The following is a 17505-nucleotide window of genomic DNA, read 5'->3' on the forward strand; positions in this document are numbered from 1 at the left end:
GCTGCGATGGCTGGGAACGGCCACTGCACTCCAGTCTGGGCGACTGAGTGAGACTCCAACTCAAAAAAAAAAAAAAAAAAAGATTTGTTAGACCAATTATGCTGGTTCATGCCTGTAATCCCAGCACTATGGGAGGCCAAGGCAGGAGGATCACTTGAGGCCAGGAGTTCAAGACCAGCTTGGGCAACATGGTGTGACTTTGTCTCTACAAATAATTAAAAAAAAAATTAGCCAGTTGTGGTGGCGTATACCTGTAGTCCCAGCTACTTGGGAGGCTGAAGTAGAAGGATTGCCTGAGCCCAAGAGGTAGAGGCTGCAGTGAGTTGGCATCATGCCACTGCATGTCAGCCTAGGTGACAGAGTAAGTCCCTGACTCAAAAAAAGAAAAAAAGATGGCATCACAATGGGCCATGTTTTTTAGGAGTATGTGGTTTTGAGACTTTTGGATATAGATTTAGTCTTTCCTCTCCTTAACAGTACCTTTCACTTCTATCTTCCTTCTTCTTTCACTGTATTCCTTTTCCTGGGAGTTAATCTATCCATGCTAGGAACTTTCTAGATCTAATTCTAAGCCTCTCATGGTATGCAGTCTTTCTCCTTATGATCAAGCCGTTTTCATGTATTATTCTATGGTCTAGTGATCTTTTCAGTGATAATTAAGACTTGTATGATGATGTGTTTCTATTCTAAATTACTTCAAGCTGTCATAATTTTTGTGTTCTTGTCTCTAATTTTTCTGGTTTTCAGCTTCCTCACTGTCAGTTCGTATTCCTTGCTGCTGTCAGGCCACTGCTTTTATTACTTCTTCACTGCTTCTCATCTTCCGAGTCTTATCTGCTGAGTGTTGAATCATTGAGTATGGAGTTTTATAAAGCAATGTCTCTGGCACGAATGGAAAATATACACGTTAGCTTGTCTGTTGATTCCAATGATTAGTGGAAGGGATGGCAGCGTTCATGCTACACAGGTGCCATTGCCTGGGTACAGTAAGATTTTGAATGGCGATCTGAGTGGATTCCATAATGAGTGCGACATTATAAATTAGTGTGTGGATTTTGTGATACTGGTTTGGCTTCCTAGGTGGTATTTTGGTTATTGGTTAACCTCTTTAGATGCTGAGATTTCCAAGTGACATGATTTGAAAGGATTCTGTGACGGAGGACCCCAAAAAACCCGGACTTTCTTTATTTAAAAATGTTATTTATTCTTACTTGTTTGAACTTTGGTCACCTTTGAAGTACTCTCCATGTGATGCAATACACCTATCAAGATGCTTTTTCCGCTGCTCAAAACAGTTTTTGAATTTGTCAATTTTGATGCCTTTTGGTGCTTCTGCCGTTTTTTGTTTCACCTCTTCCACATCAGCAAAACATTTCCCTTTGAGACCTTTTTACCAGGGGAAACTAAAAAAGTCGCTCAGGGTGAGATCAAGTGAATAGGGGGTTGGGGCACAGGGGTCATTGCCATTTTTGGTTAAAAACGGAGCATTCAGTGCGGTGTGGGCATGTGGATTCGTAAATCACCCGGCGTAAGTGGACAAACGTTGAAAGAGTCTCAAAAAAAATTCACTGAAGTCAAATGCAGCCTCTTACAGCAACACTAGCCAGTACTCTGATGCTGATGGGTTCCTAGAACATTTACCTAGTGGGGGAAGTCTGTACCACAAGGGACTCACCCTCCAAAACCTGATTCCTGGTTAGTTTGTTTTTTTTTTTGAGTCCCCCCTTGTATCTTGCACTATTTAAGTTAAGTTACATTTAGGTTTGTAAGAATGTAGTTATGCAGTAATTATGTAATTAAAAATTTAAGTCATGTCAAAATGTAATTTTTCAGCTTGATGTTTCATATGTTATCAATACTCCATAGCTAGTAAAATTAAAAGATGTGCGATAACTTCACTGAACGGAAATTGCCAGATATTAATAAACTTTCACAAGGCTGGTGGCGTTTCTAGACATTTCATGTGATGGCAATAAATAGGCAAGTCTGTGTGGTTATTCGTTTTAAAATCATTTAATGTGTGACTGCATCTGAGAAAGTTTAAATTTTAAAATGAATGGTTTCTACTATGTCTTTCCGTTTACACATGTCACATGTAACTTTTGCAGGTTGGACTTGCTCCCATTTTATGCAAGATTGGTTGCTACATTGCATCCCTGCATGTCTGATGTAGCAGAGGATCTTTGTTCCATGCTGAGGGGGGATTTCAGATTTCATGTATGTATTTAAGCATTTATTTTGTGTTATATGTATATATTCTTATAAACTGAGTGAGGACTTTTTTAGTTTAAGACCAATTGCTGGCAAGACAATCTTGAAATTTGATATAATAGTTCAGAATTTATGGAATCCAAAGCTTTTTAAGTGTCAATTTACTCAGAGCTTGAAACTGATATTCCCACTGGGAGGGGATCTGTGGTCGTGACCTTGCTCTGCCATTGTAGGTACTATACTTTTTGCTTTTGCGAAGTAGAAATTCTCCAAGGTCAAGACACCCAGAGGCCTGAGTTGTGTTTCCAGAAGCAACATGATTGGCCATGATGAGTCAGGGTGTGGCTTGGTGTAGGATGCCTCTTTAGGTGTTGGAATCCAAATGTGTGCAACCTAATTGGTCTGTCAGTCTGGATTTTGGTGAGTGCTGCCGTAGCCCATGTTTCCTTGATAATGCCTTAAAGATCCTTACCTTATATCATAGTGAATTCTTGAAAGACCACCCTGGGAAATACCAGAGCCCTGTCCTTCCTCTCCAGCCTGGTAGTGGGAACAGGCTACATGTTAGTGGCTCTCCCAACCTATATTACCCAGACATCTCGTGGAGGTCATAAGCTTCAAATACAGACTTGAGAGTGGGAGGTGATACTGCCAGAGGTGACTGAGTGGGCATTGCCAGACTGAAAAAACATGACATCCGATTGCTTGTGTTAGCCAGTGGGAAAACCGTGTTGCTTAGAATGCTGGCAAAATCAGGAAATGTTTACTGTGCTCATACGTGCTTTACTGCAGTCACTGTGCATGAATCAGTAATATTGCTGAGCACTCAGAGAGGAGCAGACGCAATTGCAAGGTCAGGGACCTTACGATATGGTTGGGGAGACGAGGCATACATACAAAAGCGAGAGTGAAATTAAAATGTAACCCTTAAATATAGTAGACTCAGTCATTGCATGCTTGATTGCCAGGTGAATGATTGGAGTGAGTGCTTTGAGTAGAGGAAGGAGAGAGTCTCAAACAGGCGATTGATCTTGCAGTAGGTATTAATTTGTTATTATGAGGTTTGTGGTTAAGATTTTTCTAGGCCAGCTTTTGCTGAAATGTTTTTCAGATTTTCATAGGTAATATTAAATAAGGAAAAGTTTCTACATTTAGAGAAGTTGGAAACACTTAGCTCAATAAAGTTAATTTTGTTTTAATGTAAGAATTCTCAAAGCATGAACATGGTAATGTACTCTGTGCATTTCCTGGAGGAATGTGAGTTTGTAATCCCTCAGTGAACACACTTTGATAAATGCTGCTAGTTCAGGGAAAGATATATCAGAATGCACGATGTTCTTGTTGATTTATTCATCCCGTTTTACAAATAAGGAACTGTTTTACCAGTGAACAGTGAGTTATTATATGAGTTATATGCCTGTATTCCCCCCAAGTCAAACCCCAAGTTAAAGCACAAGTTGTTGGACCAAGGATAATTAGAGTGTTTAGTGAAAACCTTAGCATTAAGGAAATTCTACTCATGCATACTTACCCTCATTTGAAAATTGGGATTTTTATAGTTACTGTTAAAATACTTCATACAAAGGGAAGAATATCAGAATTCTAGGAGTATACTTTGGAAACCACTGCTCCTAGGGGAGGGAAGAACAGGCACTTGAGGTAATTCATCACCTGATGCTTCCTCCAGGATCTGTCCTTCCTACCTCCAGTCTGCTGGCTTTGCCCACAGCTTTCCATTAGGCCGCGTGTATGCTCAATACATTCCCATCCTCAAATGAAAATAAAATAACAGCAGTAATAGCAACAACTTTTCTTAGCCCCTCTCATCCCCTTCAACTATCCTCTTTCATTTCCTCCTTCTTCAAAGTTTTGAGAGTATACTTTTCTCCGCTTCTGACATTTATCCAATGACTCACCATCATTCCTAGTTACCTGTCAGTTGATGTCTGCAGATTCTAAACTGCTGAACTGTCCTGCTTTTTAGGAAATGGGCATTTTGACTCCACCACATGCTAGCTGTGTAACTTTGGTCATGTTATTCAAGTGCTCCAAACCTCAATTTTCATGTCTATTAGATGGGGATAATAATTGCATCTTTTAAAGTAGAATTATTCTTAGAAGGGTTAAGTGAGATAATGCATATACAGTTCTTTATATAGTGCCTGTGCATAAATATCATTATAATAATAATTATACCTTCTAAACCACCACTCTCTCCTGGTTCTTACTTAGAATTACTATTTTCATTCTTCTTCACCTTTTTTCCTAGCTGAGTTTATATGTTGGGATTTCCTAAGGTTTTCTTCCTTTACTCTTTTTGATGGAATACATTTTACCTGGGTTTTATTTAATTCACATCTATTTCCCAGCAACCCCAAATATATTTCTCTTGCCAGAACTTCTCTCATTGTATTTAGAAAGTTTCTATGTACTTTTAGCCTATGTATGTCCGAAACCAAACTCATTATTTTCTTCTTTAAAGTGTCTTTTATCTTTCACTTCCTCGAATCTACTTCTATGTTTTCCCTGAAATTTACAACATATTTTATTCATTACTAAGAGAAATGCTTCTACTTTTGCACCTAGGCATTTAGGAACCAGTGTTTGTCAAATTCTGTCAATGTTATCTTCTAAGACAACTCACAGCTGGCACCTTCTCTCCATACTCACTGCCACTGTCTTTCATTACCTGTGGATGGAATCACGATTTTTAACCAGGTGTTTTTAACCAGGTGTTCCGGTCTCTGTCTTCTACCTAGTTTCAGTATATTGCTACAGTCTGATTATTTACCCTCTGCTTAAGAACTTCGGCTGAGGGGCTGAGTGTGGTGGCTCATGCTGTAAACCCAGCACTTTGGGAAGCCATGGCAGGAGGATCACTTGAGGCCAAGAGTTTAACATCAGCCTGGGCAACATAACGAGACCCTGTTTCTAAAAAAATAACAAAACAAAACAAAAAAACCTCAGCTGAGAAATCAAGCTAGTTAAAGAACAATAAAATTTCACTTGCATCCAGAAGAAATTCTATTAAAGCAGTGGATATGCTAATTTGACAGATTAGTAAAGGTAATAGAAATGAGAAAACAACTTTCTCATGCACTTCAGGTAGGCATTTGGAGAAGTACTTTGGCAATGTTTCAAGGGTCTTAGAGCATACATTGGACAGTTCTGAGGAGCTGTCCCAGATAAATCCTGTGTACCAAAAAAGCTTTATTTGCATCATGAACCATATTAGGAAAAACTGGTCATCCAAAGGCCCAGCAGTGGATTAATAAAATGGTCATATGGTCACATCATCACAATGCTGAAATGTTATAGGGCCATGAAAAATGATGTTTATAAAAAAGTTTTTTGTCATAGAGAAAGTGCTTTTTAAAAAACAAGATACACAGTCTTACATGTAATAAACGTACGGTTATGTTAAAATGCTGAGAAAGTAGAGAATAGTAAAGAGTTACGTGCATATATGTCATCAGTGACTGTCTTTGGGTTAAAAAAACGTGTTATTTTAAAGATGTGGGGTACAAGTCAGGATCGGCTACATAAGCAGTTTATGTACAGGTGAAGTTTGGGATGCCCATTGGGCCTCACTTTGCCTGAATGGGCTCAGGTGCCTTTATTGATGTTATTGCCCCTCCCCCCTCAGCAGTGTCCTGCTACTGCCAGTCTGTCTCTCGTAGTATTACAATAGGTGTTCAGGGTCCACTTATGAGTGAGAACATGTAGTACTCAGTTCTGTAATCGATCACTGAGTCTGATAGACTCTAAATCCATTCAAGTTACTGTGAAGTCTATTAATTTTGTCCTCCTTTATGGCTGCATAATATTCCATCATGTATATGTACTACATTTTTTTTCATCCAGTCCAACAGTGGCTGTCTTTGGATAGTGGAACTATGAGAAATAGTTTTCCTTTCTAATTTTGTGTTCTCTAGGTTTTCAATAGGGCCTACTTCTTTAATGAGGGACTTTGTGTGTGTGTGTGTGTGTGTGTGTGTGTGTGTGTGTGTAAGTGTGTAAGTAAGAGATGGGATCTTACTCTTTTGCCCAGGCTGGAGTACAGTGTTGTAATCATAGCTCACTGCAGTCTCCAACTCTTTGACGAAGAAATCCTCTCTCCTCAGCCTCCAGAGTAGCTGAAACTACAGGTGCATGCCACCATGCCAAGCTAACCTTTAAAATTTTTGTAGAGAAAGGGTCTCACTATGTTGCCAAAGTTGGTCTCGAACTCCTGGCCATAAGTGATCCTCCTACCGCAACTTCCATAATAGCTGGGAGCACAGATGCAGACCACCTCCCTCCACTAGCTAAGGAAATGCTTATTTAAACATAAATTACCACCACTAACTGACATTTTTCAAATTGGTGGCCACTCAACTTTTTGATCAGGTCTTCTCATTAGTTAGCATAAGTTGATTACATAGCCCCAGTATATTTATTTTTAAATTATATACATTTGCAATTGTGCCAAGTATTTTATGTATACTGTAAAACATAAAAATAAATGGAAAGAAGTGAGGTAAAACATATAATGGAAGCTCTAGAATTTCCCCCTTACATCTCAGTAGATGAGGCGTCTACTTACTGTGGAGGTTGCACTGCTTTGGAGATCACTGGTCCACACAATTTGAAGAAAAAGTTTCATAGCAAGGCAAATGTAATTGTTTATAGACTCGGTAATGATTTGATGTTTAGCATATATTAGGTTTTCAGAAAAGTTTTATGAATGACTAACATTCACATAAAACAAAATGACAAATTCTGGAGGAAAGAAAGTATCTATTTTGGTGAATATCTGTTTGGCCCTTCTAAAGGGGCTGGCTTGACTGCAGAGTGCTCTTCTTATAGGAAAGTAGTAAATGATAGACCCAGGAAACCTTTACTGTTTATGTGTTGATACATCTGAAGAGTTTTTATTTATGCACACAAAATTAGTTATTCAGTTAATCTCAATTTTAGCTATCTGTAGCAGAATTGCAAGCAGCATTTTTGTGAACGATAGATTATATAGGTAGAATCATACATAGAGGAGGCTTTTTTTTTTTTTTTTTTGAATTGGATTCTACTCTACCACTGAGGCAGTGACATAATCACAACTCACCACTGCCTAGACCTTCTGGGCTCTGCCTCCCAAGTAGCTGGGACTACAAGTGCATACCACTGGGCCTGGCTATTTGTTGTTGTTTTTGCTGTTATAGAGATGAGGTCTTGATATGTTGCTCAGACTAGTTTCGAACTCATGGGCTCAAGCAATTCTCCTGCCTCTGCTTCCCAAAGTGCTGGAATTACAAGCGTGAGCCACCTCACCTGGCAAGAGGCATTATTGAACTAAAAATATAGAGAAAAATTTACATTGTTCATTCCTCTGCATTTAGTCTTGCAGAAGTGTTTTGACATATCTTTAGTCATAAGGGTTCAATAAATGAGAGTGAAGAATACTGAATGAGGAGTCAGAATAAGTTAGTTTTTTTTTTTTAACAAGTTATTGCCTTTTGAAAAGATTTGTTCAGATCTGAAAATGAAGGAGTGAGATCATTGATTTATGATATTTAATTTACATATTCTGTAATTTTGTCATTTTTCTTAGATGGTACATTCTTAACATTTGTAGCAGTTAAGAATAATTAGAATTAGCTGGGCTCGGTGGCTCAGCCTGTGATCCCACGCCTCTGGGAGGCTGAGGTGAGTGGAATGCCTAAACCCGCGGGTTTGAGACCCGCCTGGGCAACTTGGCGAGACCTCATCTCTACAATAAATCAAAAAATCAGCCGGGCGTGGTAGCGCGCGCCTGTAGTTCCAGCTACTTGGAAGGCTGAGGCAGAAGGATCGCTGGAGCCCAGCAGGTCGAGGGTGCGGTGGCTGGGAGTGGCCACTGCACTCCAGTCTGGGTGACAGAGTGAGACTCCAACTCAAAAAAAAAAAAAAGAATAATTAGAATTAATGAATCTGTGCTGTGGATGATGCAGTATGTAACATGTTTTGAAAATCATGATGATCAGTAATGCTTAAAGTTGTATGATACTTCCTAGCAGTTGTTGAATAGGGTATGCCTCCAGGATCATCCAAGGAGATTAAAAATCATACAGTCTTCTTTTGTCCTGTACATTAATTGCTTAGTATCAAGTGAAATGTAGTCGTTGCCATCATTATCATCGTCATCGTTGTCGTTCCTGTGTTTTACTCTTATTTTACCAAGTGGACAGACAGGTTACAGATCCCACGAAATGGCCTTAAGAGCACAGATGTTCTGACGATAGAACTTTTGCTGTTTCACTTAATCGCAATACGTGTATAAAGCTTAAGCATTTGTTTCGATAAATGTATATTTAGTGCCCATGTATTAGAGATACAATGTACAAGGACGAATACGATTAGTGATAACTAACATTTTTTTACCTCTTACTGGTTTAGTCAGTGGTTCATGTATCAACTTATTTAAGATTCATAACAACCCTGTTAGGTCCATTTTACAGATAAGGAAGTTAAAACGCAGAGGTGAAGTAACAGCCAGTTAAGTGTAAGGGAGCTGAGATTTCAATACAGCAGAACTGGTCAGAGTCCACGCTTACTCTATACCCGGAGTTCACAAAATAACGTAAATTAGTAAGAGGAGTTTTTCTTGTGCATTGCTGTGAAAACTATTTATTTGTGAAAGGGTCTTTATGAAGGCAGTCATGTTTATTCGGTATTTGTTTAATATAAAAAACAAGAATCAAGTTAGTTCTGTTTTTGTTTTTTTTTTTGAGTTGGAGTCTCACTCTGTCACCCAGGCTGGAGTGCAGTGGCACACTCAGGACCATCCCAGTGTTGACCTGCTGGGCTCCGGTGATCCTTCTGCTTCAGCCTTCCAAGTAGCCAGGACTACAAGCACGCGCTACCATGCCTGGCTAATTTTTTATTTATTGTGGAGATGAGGCTACCTCCGCCTCGCCAAGTTGCCCAGGCTGGTCTTGAACCCGTGGGCTCAGGCTATCCACTTGCCTTAGCCTCCCAAAGTGCTGGGGTCCCAAAGGCCGAGCCACCAAGCCCGGGCTACTTCTATTTTTTATTTGTCTCTAACTGCAAAACTATTTTGTATGCTTAAATGATGGCATTAAAATAAGTTCTGTATTGGAACTGAATTTTTATGATTGTATTGCTTTTGCTTAATTGATACAGTTCTGTTGTGATTTACATTAAATTCAGTCATAGTGAGCATCTGGTTTGCTGAGTTTTTAAATAGCACTGTTTTGTTTTTAAATTATCACTAAAATTCTAGAAAGTCTAAGCCCCTACCTTTGCTTCTTATAGAAAGTGGGTCCATAGTAATTAAGATGACAAATACTATTGAAATGTTAGCTATCTGTGAATGTAAGAATTTACTTTTTACATAAGTAATTATCACCGAATGTAAAGCTGCTGGTGAAATCTGGCTTGCTTTTGAATCCTAGTGCATACATGTTAGGGCAGCATAGTAGAATTCTCATCTACAGTTAGGAGATTGGGATCTTAGTATTGATCCTTGGCCAAGTCATTTGACAACTTTGTGTCCTATTTTTGTTTGTTACAGCTATCAAACCAGAATAATAATAGGTGTTTTTTCTCAGAATATTATTCTCAGAATAATAGTTTTTTTCTCAGAATGTTGATTTGTGGAAAAAATGAGATAGGTTTGTATTCTGGACAGAAAGTGCTATACTAATTCAAGGCACCGTTATATTATGGTCACTGTTGTTCAAACAAAAGGTTTTAAGACTGTAGGTTTAGTTTTCTGATGAAAATAGAATTCTGAGGTTAAATCTAATTAAATTTATCTTGATGTGTATGTTCACGTTCTATTTTGCAGTGGAATCTCGCTGCATTTTATATTTCTTGAAATTTGTGCCTAAGTAGAGGACTTACATTTGCAAAGGATTTGAACTTCGACATATGACTATGACTGGTGATAAAAAAAACAGTGATTGTATTGGATGTTTCATTGTAATAAATTTATAATTAAAAATGCAGTATAGTGTTTAATTACAATGTACCAGCTAAGCCTTAATATCTTTTTTGCTTAAGTGAGCACATGGCATTCATATTTTTAAAGCAGCATTTCCTAAAGTGTGTTCCTTTTAATAATTTAATGGGGTACTGACTAATAGTGGTTAACATTTCAAAGAAGGAGTTTGTGTTGCCAAATAAATCTGAGACATATTGACTTGAGTTAAGCAGATTTTTTTTTTTAATTTTAGAATTTCTTAAAATTTGTTTCCCCAAATTATTTGACCATGGAGCTGTTTTGCAGAGCATGTCTTAGGACTGGTGTTACACAGAGCAGCACTTTTCTTAAATGACTTAAAATAAATTGAATATAGCAAGAAATTATACCCAATTTATTTGAAATATTTGGATTGAATTTAAATGTATTAAGATAACACATTTTATAACAGATTCACAATCTTGATTGTCTAAGTAATACCTTTTTTCTCCTAATTTGTAGGTACGAAAAAAGGACCAGATCAATATTGAAACAAAGAACAAGACTGTTCGTTTTATTGGAGAACTAACTAAGTTTAAAATGTTCACAAAAAACGATACACTGCATTGCTTAAAGGTTAGTGCTGAATTATGTGTTTTTTTTTAATAGAAGAGTTTAAAATTTTAGTTATAAGTGGAGGGTAAAATTAAATATTTAAATATTTGGTTAATGCAAAAGAAAACAGGAAAGGAGGAATAGCCAACATTAAACTGATGCACAAAATAAAAAATAAAAGTGAGATGTTAGATACCTATGCAACTCTATCAGTAATTAAATGGAAACTAAAAGGACAAAATACATCAAGTAAGTCTTACAAATATAAGACTTGAATTAAATAAACAACTTTGTGCTTTCTACCACAGAGATGCCTTTAAATATGAAGATAAGAAAGGTTAAATTAAAAAGATGAGGAAAATAAACTGTGCAAATACTAAGCAAAGAAAGCTGGTTTCACTATATTATTATTAGACAAAGTAGATTGGAAGGCACAAAGCATTGTTAGAAATAAGGAAGGCTTGTACTTAATGATGAATGATTAGTTTAATAGGAAAGGATTGCCTTCCATGAATCAGTATGCAACCCGTAACATAGCTTCAAAATATGTAAAGCAAAAACTGACAAGTAATGGAAAAATAAATTCACAGTCATAGTAAGAGATTTGAAAACACCTCTCAATAACTGCAAGAACAGGCAAACAAGATCAGTAAATATATACAGAATTTAAACATCATAATTACTAGCCTTGATTTAATTTACACTATACCCAACTGCTGCAGAATTTAGTTTTTTCAAATACACATGGATCATTTACCAAAATTATATATGAAGAAAATCTTAGCAAATTTGAGAAGATTGAAATTATTCAGATTATGTTTTCTGTCCACAGAGGAATTAAAGTAAAAATCGATTAGTAACAGTAATTAGATGTTTTAAAGCTATCACAGAATAGGCGGAAAATTTTTTCTACATTTGAAATTGACTATTCCCTTACTAAAGTTTTTTTCCTCTAGCAAGTTTTTTATCAACTTGATTTAATATATCGTAGAAAATGGGTCTCATGAATTCAAATATATTTGGAACACTTGAGTTAAATAAGTTTTTTTAACTTCATGATTTTTTAGAGCACTCAAAATACCAATAGTTACTGTAAATATTGAAGGAATTAAGTTTCCTAAACCTTCTTGGAGCATCTCAGGAGATTGATACACTGCTAAGTATATCTAGGGAAACTCTGTACAGCATTGTAAGAGGAATTATGGAAGTTTTCTGAGTGCTGAAATGGAAAAGAATCATGCTATAAACTATTTAAGTGTATTAGTATATTTCTTTGTACTAATTCTTAAAAATATATAAGAAGGATATACTTTTTTGACACACAAATTCCTTTTCTAGGAATTCATTTTAAGGAAGTAATCATAAATGTATGCATATCTACAAGGATGTTTCTCACACCATTTTTATAATAAAGGTTGAGTGTCCCTAATCTGAAAATCCACAATTTGCAATCCTCCAAAATCCAAAACTTTTTGAGCGTGCCAATATAACACCATAAGTAGAACATTCCACGACTGACCTCATGTGATGGATCACAGTCAAAACGCAGTCAAAACTTGGCTTGTACAAAAATTTATAAGGAATTGTATAAATTACCTTCAGGCTATGTGTATGAGGTATATATGAGACATAAATGAATTTTGTGTTTATACTTGGGTCCCATTTCCAAGCTAGCTAATTATGAATATGTAAACACATTCTATTCCAAAGTCTGAAAAAACCAAAATTTGAAATTTGAAACACTTATGCTCCCAAGCCCTGCCCATAAGGGATGCTCAACCTGGAACAGAAAGTGAGAGACAATTTGGATGATAAATTAATAATCAAGTAAGTTCTAATCTAGTTCCTCTTATACAGTACTATGTACATTGTAATGCATGCCATAGAAAGACAGAAAGGGACATGGAAAAATGTTCACATAAAACCAAAAAAACCCAAGCTATTAAATTATATAATATGTCTAAATCTATTTTAGTTTAGAAAATATGTGTAAAAGATAGGAAGGATGAATACTACAATGTTCTGGTAATGTGTTCTGTTTACAGTGCATACAATGAACAAATAATACTTTTGTAGTGAGAATTTTAAGAAGTGAGTATTATATATAGACTAAAACAAAAGGCATCCAGAAAATGGCAGCTGTGGATGTGGCCTGTGTTTAAATACATAATATCTAATAATACATATAGAAAGGACTTTGACATTAGTTTTGATGCGTTTTTCTAAAGAGAGAGTCATTAAATATATTGAAGTTTTTCAAAATTTAGAACACAAAAGATGTCCAGTGGTGAACCTAAGTGGACTCGCTTTTGGTTTTTACACTGATGTTTTTAAAGTTGCTGCTCATATTAGATGTATGATGTTTTCTTACTGTACTAGGACTGAGTGTTGTCTTTGTAGTTTTTCATCATGCTTATTGTTGCAGATGCTTCTGTCAGACTTTTCTCATCACCATATTGAAATGGCTTGCACCCTACTGGAGACATGTGGGCGGTTTCTTTTCAGATCTCCAGAATCTCACCTGAGGACCAGTGTACTTTTGGTAAGAGCCTGAGGATCCTGGTATGAGATGGAGGTTCTTGATTTACCTATACTTCAACAGTTAAAAATACTGACCAGTGCTGGTTATCTTGCTCCGTCACATGAATTCAAGCATTCTACCTAGACTGAAACATCCTATGCTTATGAGCTGCAAGAATTTCTCTCACTTGGCTGCCAGTGAGCTCATGGTATTATAAAGGGGAATTAAGTTCAACCCATAACATTTTAACAGATGATGCAAATGAGCGTTACTCTGAATACGATTTTCTTAGAGCCATCTTTATGAATGTTTTTGGTATATCTCAAGCCAGTGTTCGTGTCATACAGGCACATAGGATGTAAGCTTAAAATATAAAATTAAAATTTAAGATTAAAAAACAAAACATAAGCTTGAAAATTCAACTTTGGAGAGAAGTTACTTCTTTAATTAAGATGTTTAAATGGCGTCACATTTATTAAGTCCTTAAGTTATGTGAATTGGTAATATCTAAGCATTTGCATGAAAGACTTTTGAGGGGAGAGAGTGAGCGTGTGTGGTAGAAGAGGGGTGTTGGTGTTGGTGTCGATGGAAGCTCAGCCATAGGAATTCCTAGGCAGACTGTCATGGCATCAGTCTTGCTTGTTTGAAAGTCTTGATTGTGCCAGCTTTTCTAGGTAAGTTATACTTGCTACGATCTATTTGTGAAGAAACATAAGTTTTTTTCTGTGATCTGCTTATAAAAATGTTAATGTAAAGGCCATCAAATGGAATTGCTTTCCAAATTATTTCTAGGCTTATATCTCATTAATCATATAACAGTCATTCTAAGTTCAAATTTTTATTGTAGCAAGGAAATAATTCCTCATTGACTCAGGCTGGTAAGGTTAAATGAGATACTGCATATGAAAGTATAATATAAGGCCGGGCATGGTGGCTCAGCCTGTAATCCTAGCACTTTGGGAGGCTGAGGCGGGTGGATTGCCTGAGCCTGCAGGTTCAAGACCTGGTTGGGCAATTTGGTGAGACCGCGTCTCTATAATTGAAAAAAAAAAGTTAGGCATGGTAGCTCGTGTCTGTAGTTCAACTCCAACTCAAAAAAAAAAAAAAAAGTTTACTTATTCTTGTATTGTTAAATATTAATTACATGCCTACCAGGTAGTATTTCAGGAGCAAGGTATACAACAGTGAAAAATGTTTTGTCTCCCTCCTTGAACTTACATACATGGTGATCTTTTCAGATCTTGAAATCTGCCATCATTCAACACCCCAGTCCATGATACTGCTTATAGCTAGCCAGTGGTTTCCCTCTGTGTGCTTAAAACTGAGACTTCCTACTATGATAAGTAGGGTTCTGTGTTACCCAGGCCCCTCTCCTCTTTGCTCTTGTGTTGCTTTGTTTTCAGACCACCCAGTTCCTGTGCTGTGCCTCACTCTTTCTCCTCAGGCCTCTATACTTTATTTTTTATTTATTATTTTTAAAATTTTTTCTGAGTTGGAGTCTTACTAAGTTGCCCAGCCTGGAGTGCAGAGGCACACTCACGGCTATCCCAGCGTCGACTTGCTGAGCTCAGGAGATCCTTCTGTGTCAGATTTCCAAGTAGCTGGAACTAAGGCACATGCTACCACGCCCAGCTAATTTTTTTATTTATTGTAGCGATGAGGTCTTGCTAAGTTGCCTGGGCTGGTCTTGAACCTGTGGGCTCAGGCAGTCCTCTCACCTTGGTCTCCCAAAGTGCTGGAATTACAGACTTGAACCACCACTCCCTGCCCTTCTGAGGCCTCTGTTTTTGCTGTTCCCTTTGCTACAGAGCTCTTCCTGTGGTTCTTCAGTCTTTTGTCATCCTTCAGCTCCTAGCTTCAACATCACTTTCTCAGAGAGGCCTTCCCTAACCTGCTCTTCTCCATCTTAGTTCTTGTTGCTTTACTCCATGCTACTGATTACAGTCATTACTCAAAAGACTAATAGTTAATTCTTCTGCACCAGACTGCAAGCTACATGATGGTAGGAATTCTGTCTGTCTTATTTACGGTTGAGTTTCCAGCCTTGGGTATATAGTGCCTAGTGTTAGTAAGTGCCAAGTAAATTTTTTTTTTTTTTTTAAGAGAAAGGATCTCCTCTTTTGCCCAGGCTGGAGTGCCGTGGTGCTATCATAGCTCACTACAACCTTGGACTACTGGGCTCAAGTGATCCTCTCACCTCAGCCTTCTGAGTAATTGGGACTATAAGCATGTGTCCCCATGCCTGGCTGGTCTTTAAAAAAATTTTTTTTGAGATGAGGGTCTCGCTATGTTGTCCAAACTAATCTCGAAGTCTTGGTAACCCTAGAAAATCTAGAAAACCTTGGGGAGTTTAGTTTTCTTGTCTGTTGATACATGTCAGATATATCTGGATGGCACAAGCCTTGAGAACTAAGTTTATTTTCAGTTGTTGTCCCTGGAACAACCAGAGCCATAATCCCCCTTTTATTTGTGTTCTTAGTCCGTAATTCCAATCATTCATTTATTTGAGCCTTGATTTCAAAATAAAAATAAAGTAACTGGGTGTGAGGTTATATAGTTTGGCAGAGTTATGACTAAAGTTATATTTGTAGCAAAATTCTCTTGAGTGTTTTATTGGATAAGGCTTAAAGTCAAATAGTCATGGGCTAATATGTTCTAAAAATGAAGAGTAGTATGACAGTACTACCTGATCTTAGATATACCTGATTTTTTTCCTTTCCTTTTCTAGCCTTTTATCCTGAAATCTTTTTTTTTTTTTTTGAGACTCACTCTGTTACCCAAGCTGGAGTTCCCTGGCTTTATCAGACTCACCACAGCCTTGGCCTCCTAGGCTCAGACAATCCTTCTGCTTCTGTCTCCCTAGCAGCTGGGACTACGGACATGCGCCTTCACACCCAGTTACTTTATATTTATATTGAGTCAGAGTCTTACTCTGTTGCCTAGGCTAGAGTACAGTGGCACTGTCACAGCTACCACAGCCTTGACCTCCTAGGCTCAGGCAATCATTCTGCCTCAGCCTTCCAAATAGCTGAGACTGCTGGCATGTGTCAACATGCCTAGCTATTTTTTTTTAACTTATTGTAGAGATGAGGTCTCACCATATTGCCCAGACTGGTCTCAAACTCCTAGCTCATAATTTTTTTATTTCATTTTTTTGAAGAGACAAGGTTTTGCTATGTTGCCTAGGCTGGTCTTGAATTCCTGGGCTCAAGCAATCTTCCTGCCTTGGCCTCCCAAGGTGCTGGGATTACAGCTGTGAGCCACTGTACCCAACCCCTATCCTGAAGTCTTAAGTTATTGAGAATGAAGATTTTGTTAGGAATAAAGAAATCTTAGAATGAAAGTGTTTTGATTGCATTGAACTTTTTATTTTAGGAACAAATGATGAGAAAGAAGCAAGCAATGCATCTTGATGCAAGATACGTCACAATGGTAGAGAATGCATATTACTATTGCAACCCACCTCCAGCTGAGAAAACGGTGAAAAAGAAACGTCCTCCTCTTCAGGAATATGTCCGAAAACTGTTGTACAAGGATCTCTCTAAGGTTACCACTGAGAAGGTAAATCTTGATGAAATGAGACAGTAATAGTCACCCTGAGAGTTGTGGTAGTTTTAAGCTTATATAATATCTAGGAGAAGTAGAGGACTAGTCCATGTTCCATTATAATTGATGCTGTACCAGTCGTCCTAAGAATTATGATTTTGACACATAATATTTGGGACATAGGTTTTACTTTCCTTCTATGATAATTTCTTATTCCAATTGAAATAGTAACACTGCTAAATTTAATTTTGATATCTATGTATATGGATACCTGTGTATACTTAAATTATTGCTTTATCTCTGGCGTTCTTTTGTATCAGTACAGGGGACTCTAACCTTCAGTGGACTTTAAGAGGCCCATTTTCCCTCAAGAGTTCTATTTTTTTCTTTTTTTTGAGTTAGAGAGTCTCATTCTGTTGTGCAGGCTGGAGTGCAGTGGCCTGCTCACGGCCACCCCAGTGTCAACCTGCTGGGCTTAAGCGATCCTTCCGCCTCAGCCTTCCAAGTAGCTGGAACTACAGGTGCACACTACCACACCCAGCTAATTTTTTATTTTGATTGTAGAGATGAAGTCTAGCCAAGTTGCCTGGGCTGGTCTCAAACCCACAGGCTCAGACATTCCACTTACTTCGCCCTCCCAAAGTGCTGGGAAGACAGGCTGAGCCACCGAGCC

The 17505-nt window shown here is 37.6% G+C and overlaps 1 protein-coding gene across 2 annotated transcripts in view; it reads left to right on the forward strand.

The window, feature by feature from the left end:
• UPF2 (UPF2, regulator of nonsense mediated mRNA decay) overlaps positions 1 to 17505 on the forward strand; it is a 120421-nt gene that overhangs the window by 59561 nt on the left and 43355 nt on the right. For both annotated transcript variants that reach the window (XM_021715899.1, XM_008064766.1), the window contains exons 9-12: positions 2109 to 2217; positions 10673 to 10786; positions 13191 to 13307; positions 16662 to 16847. In XM_021715899.1, the coding sequence (XP_021571574.1) occupies positions 2109 to 2217; positions 10673 to 10786; positions 13191 to 13307; positions 16662 to 16847 (526 nt within the window). The remainder of the gene's footprint in view (positions 1 to 2108; positions 2218 to 10672; positions 10787 to 13190; positions 13308 to 16661; positions 16848 to 17505) is intronic.

Source organism: Carlito syrichta, unplaced genomic scaffold, assembly GCF_000164805.1.
Source record: "Carlito syrichta isolate Samal-C Ts95f unplaced genomic scaffold, Tarsius_syrichta-2.0.1 Scaffold308004, whole genome shotgun sequence".
Taxonomy (NCBI): domain Eukaryota; kingdom Metazoa; phylum Chordata; class Mammalia; order Primates; family Tarsiidae; genus Carlito; species Carlito syrichta.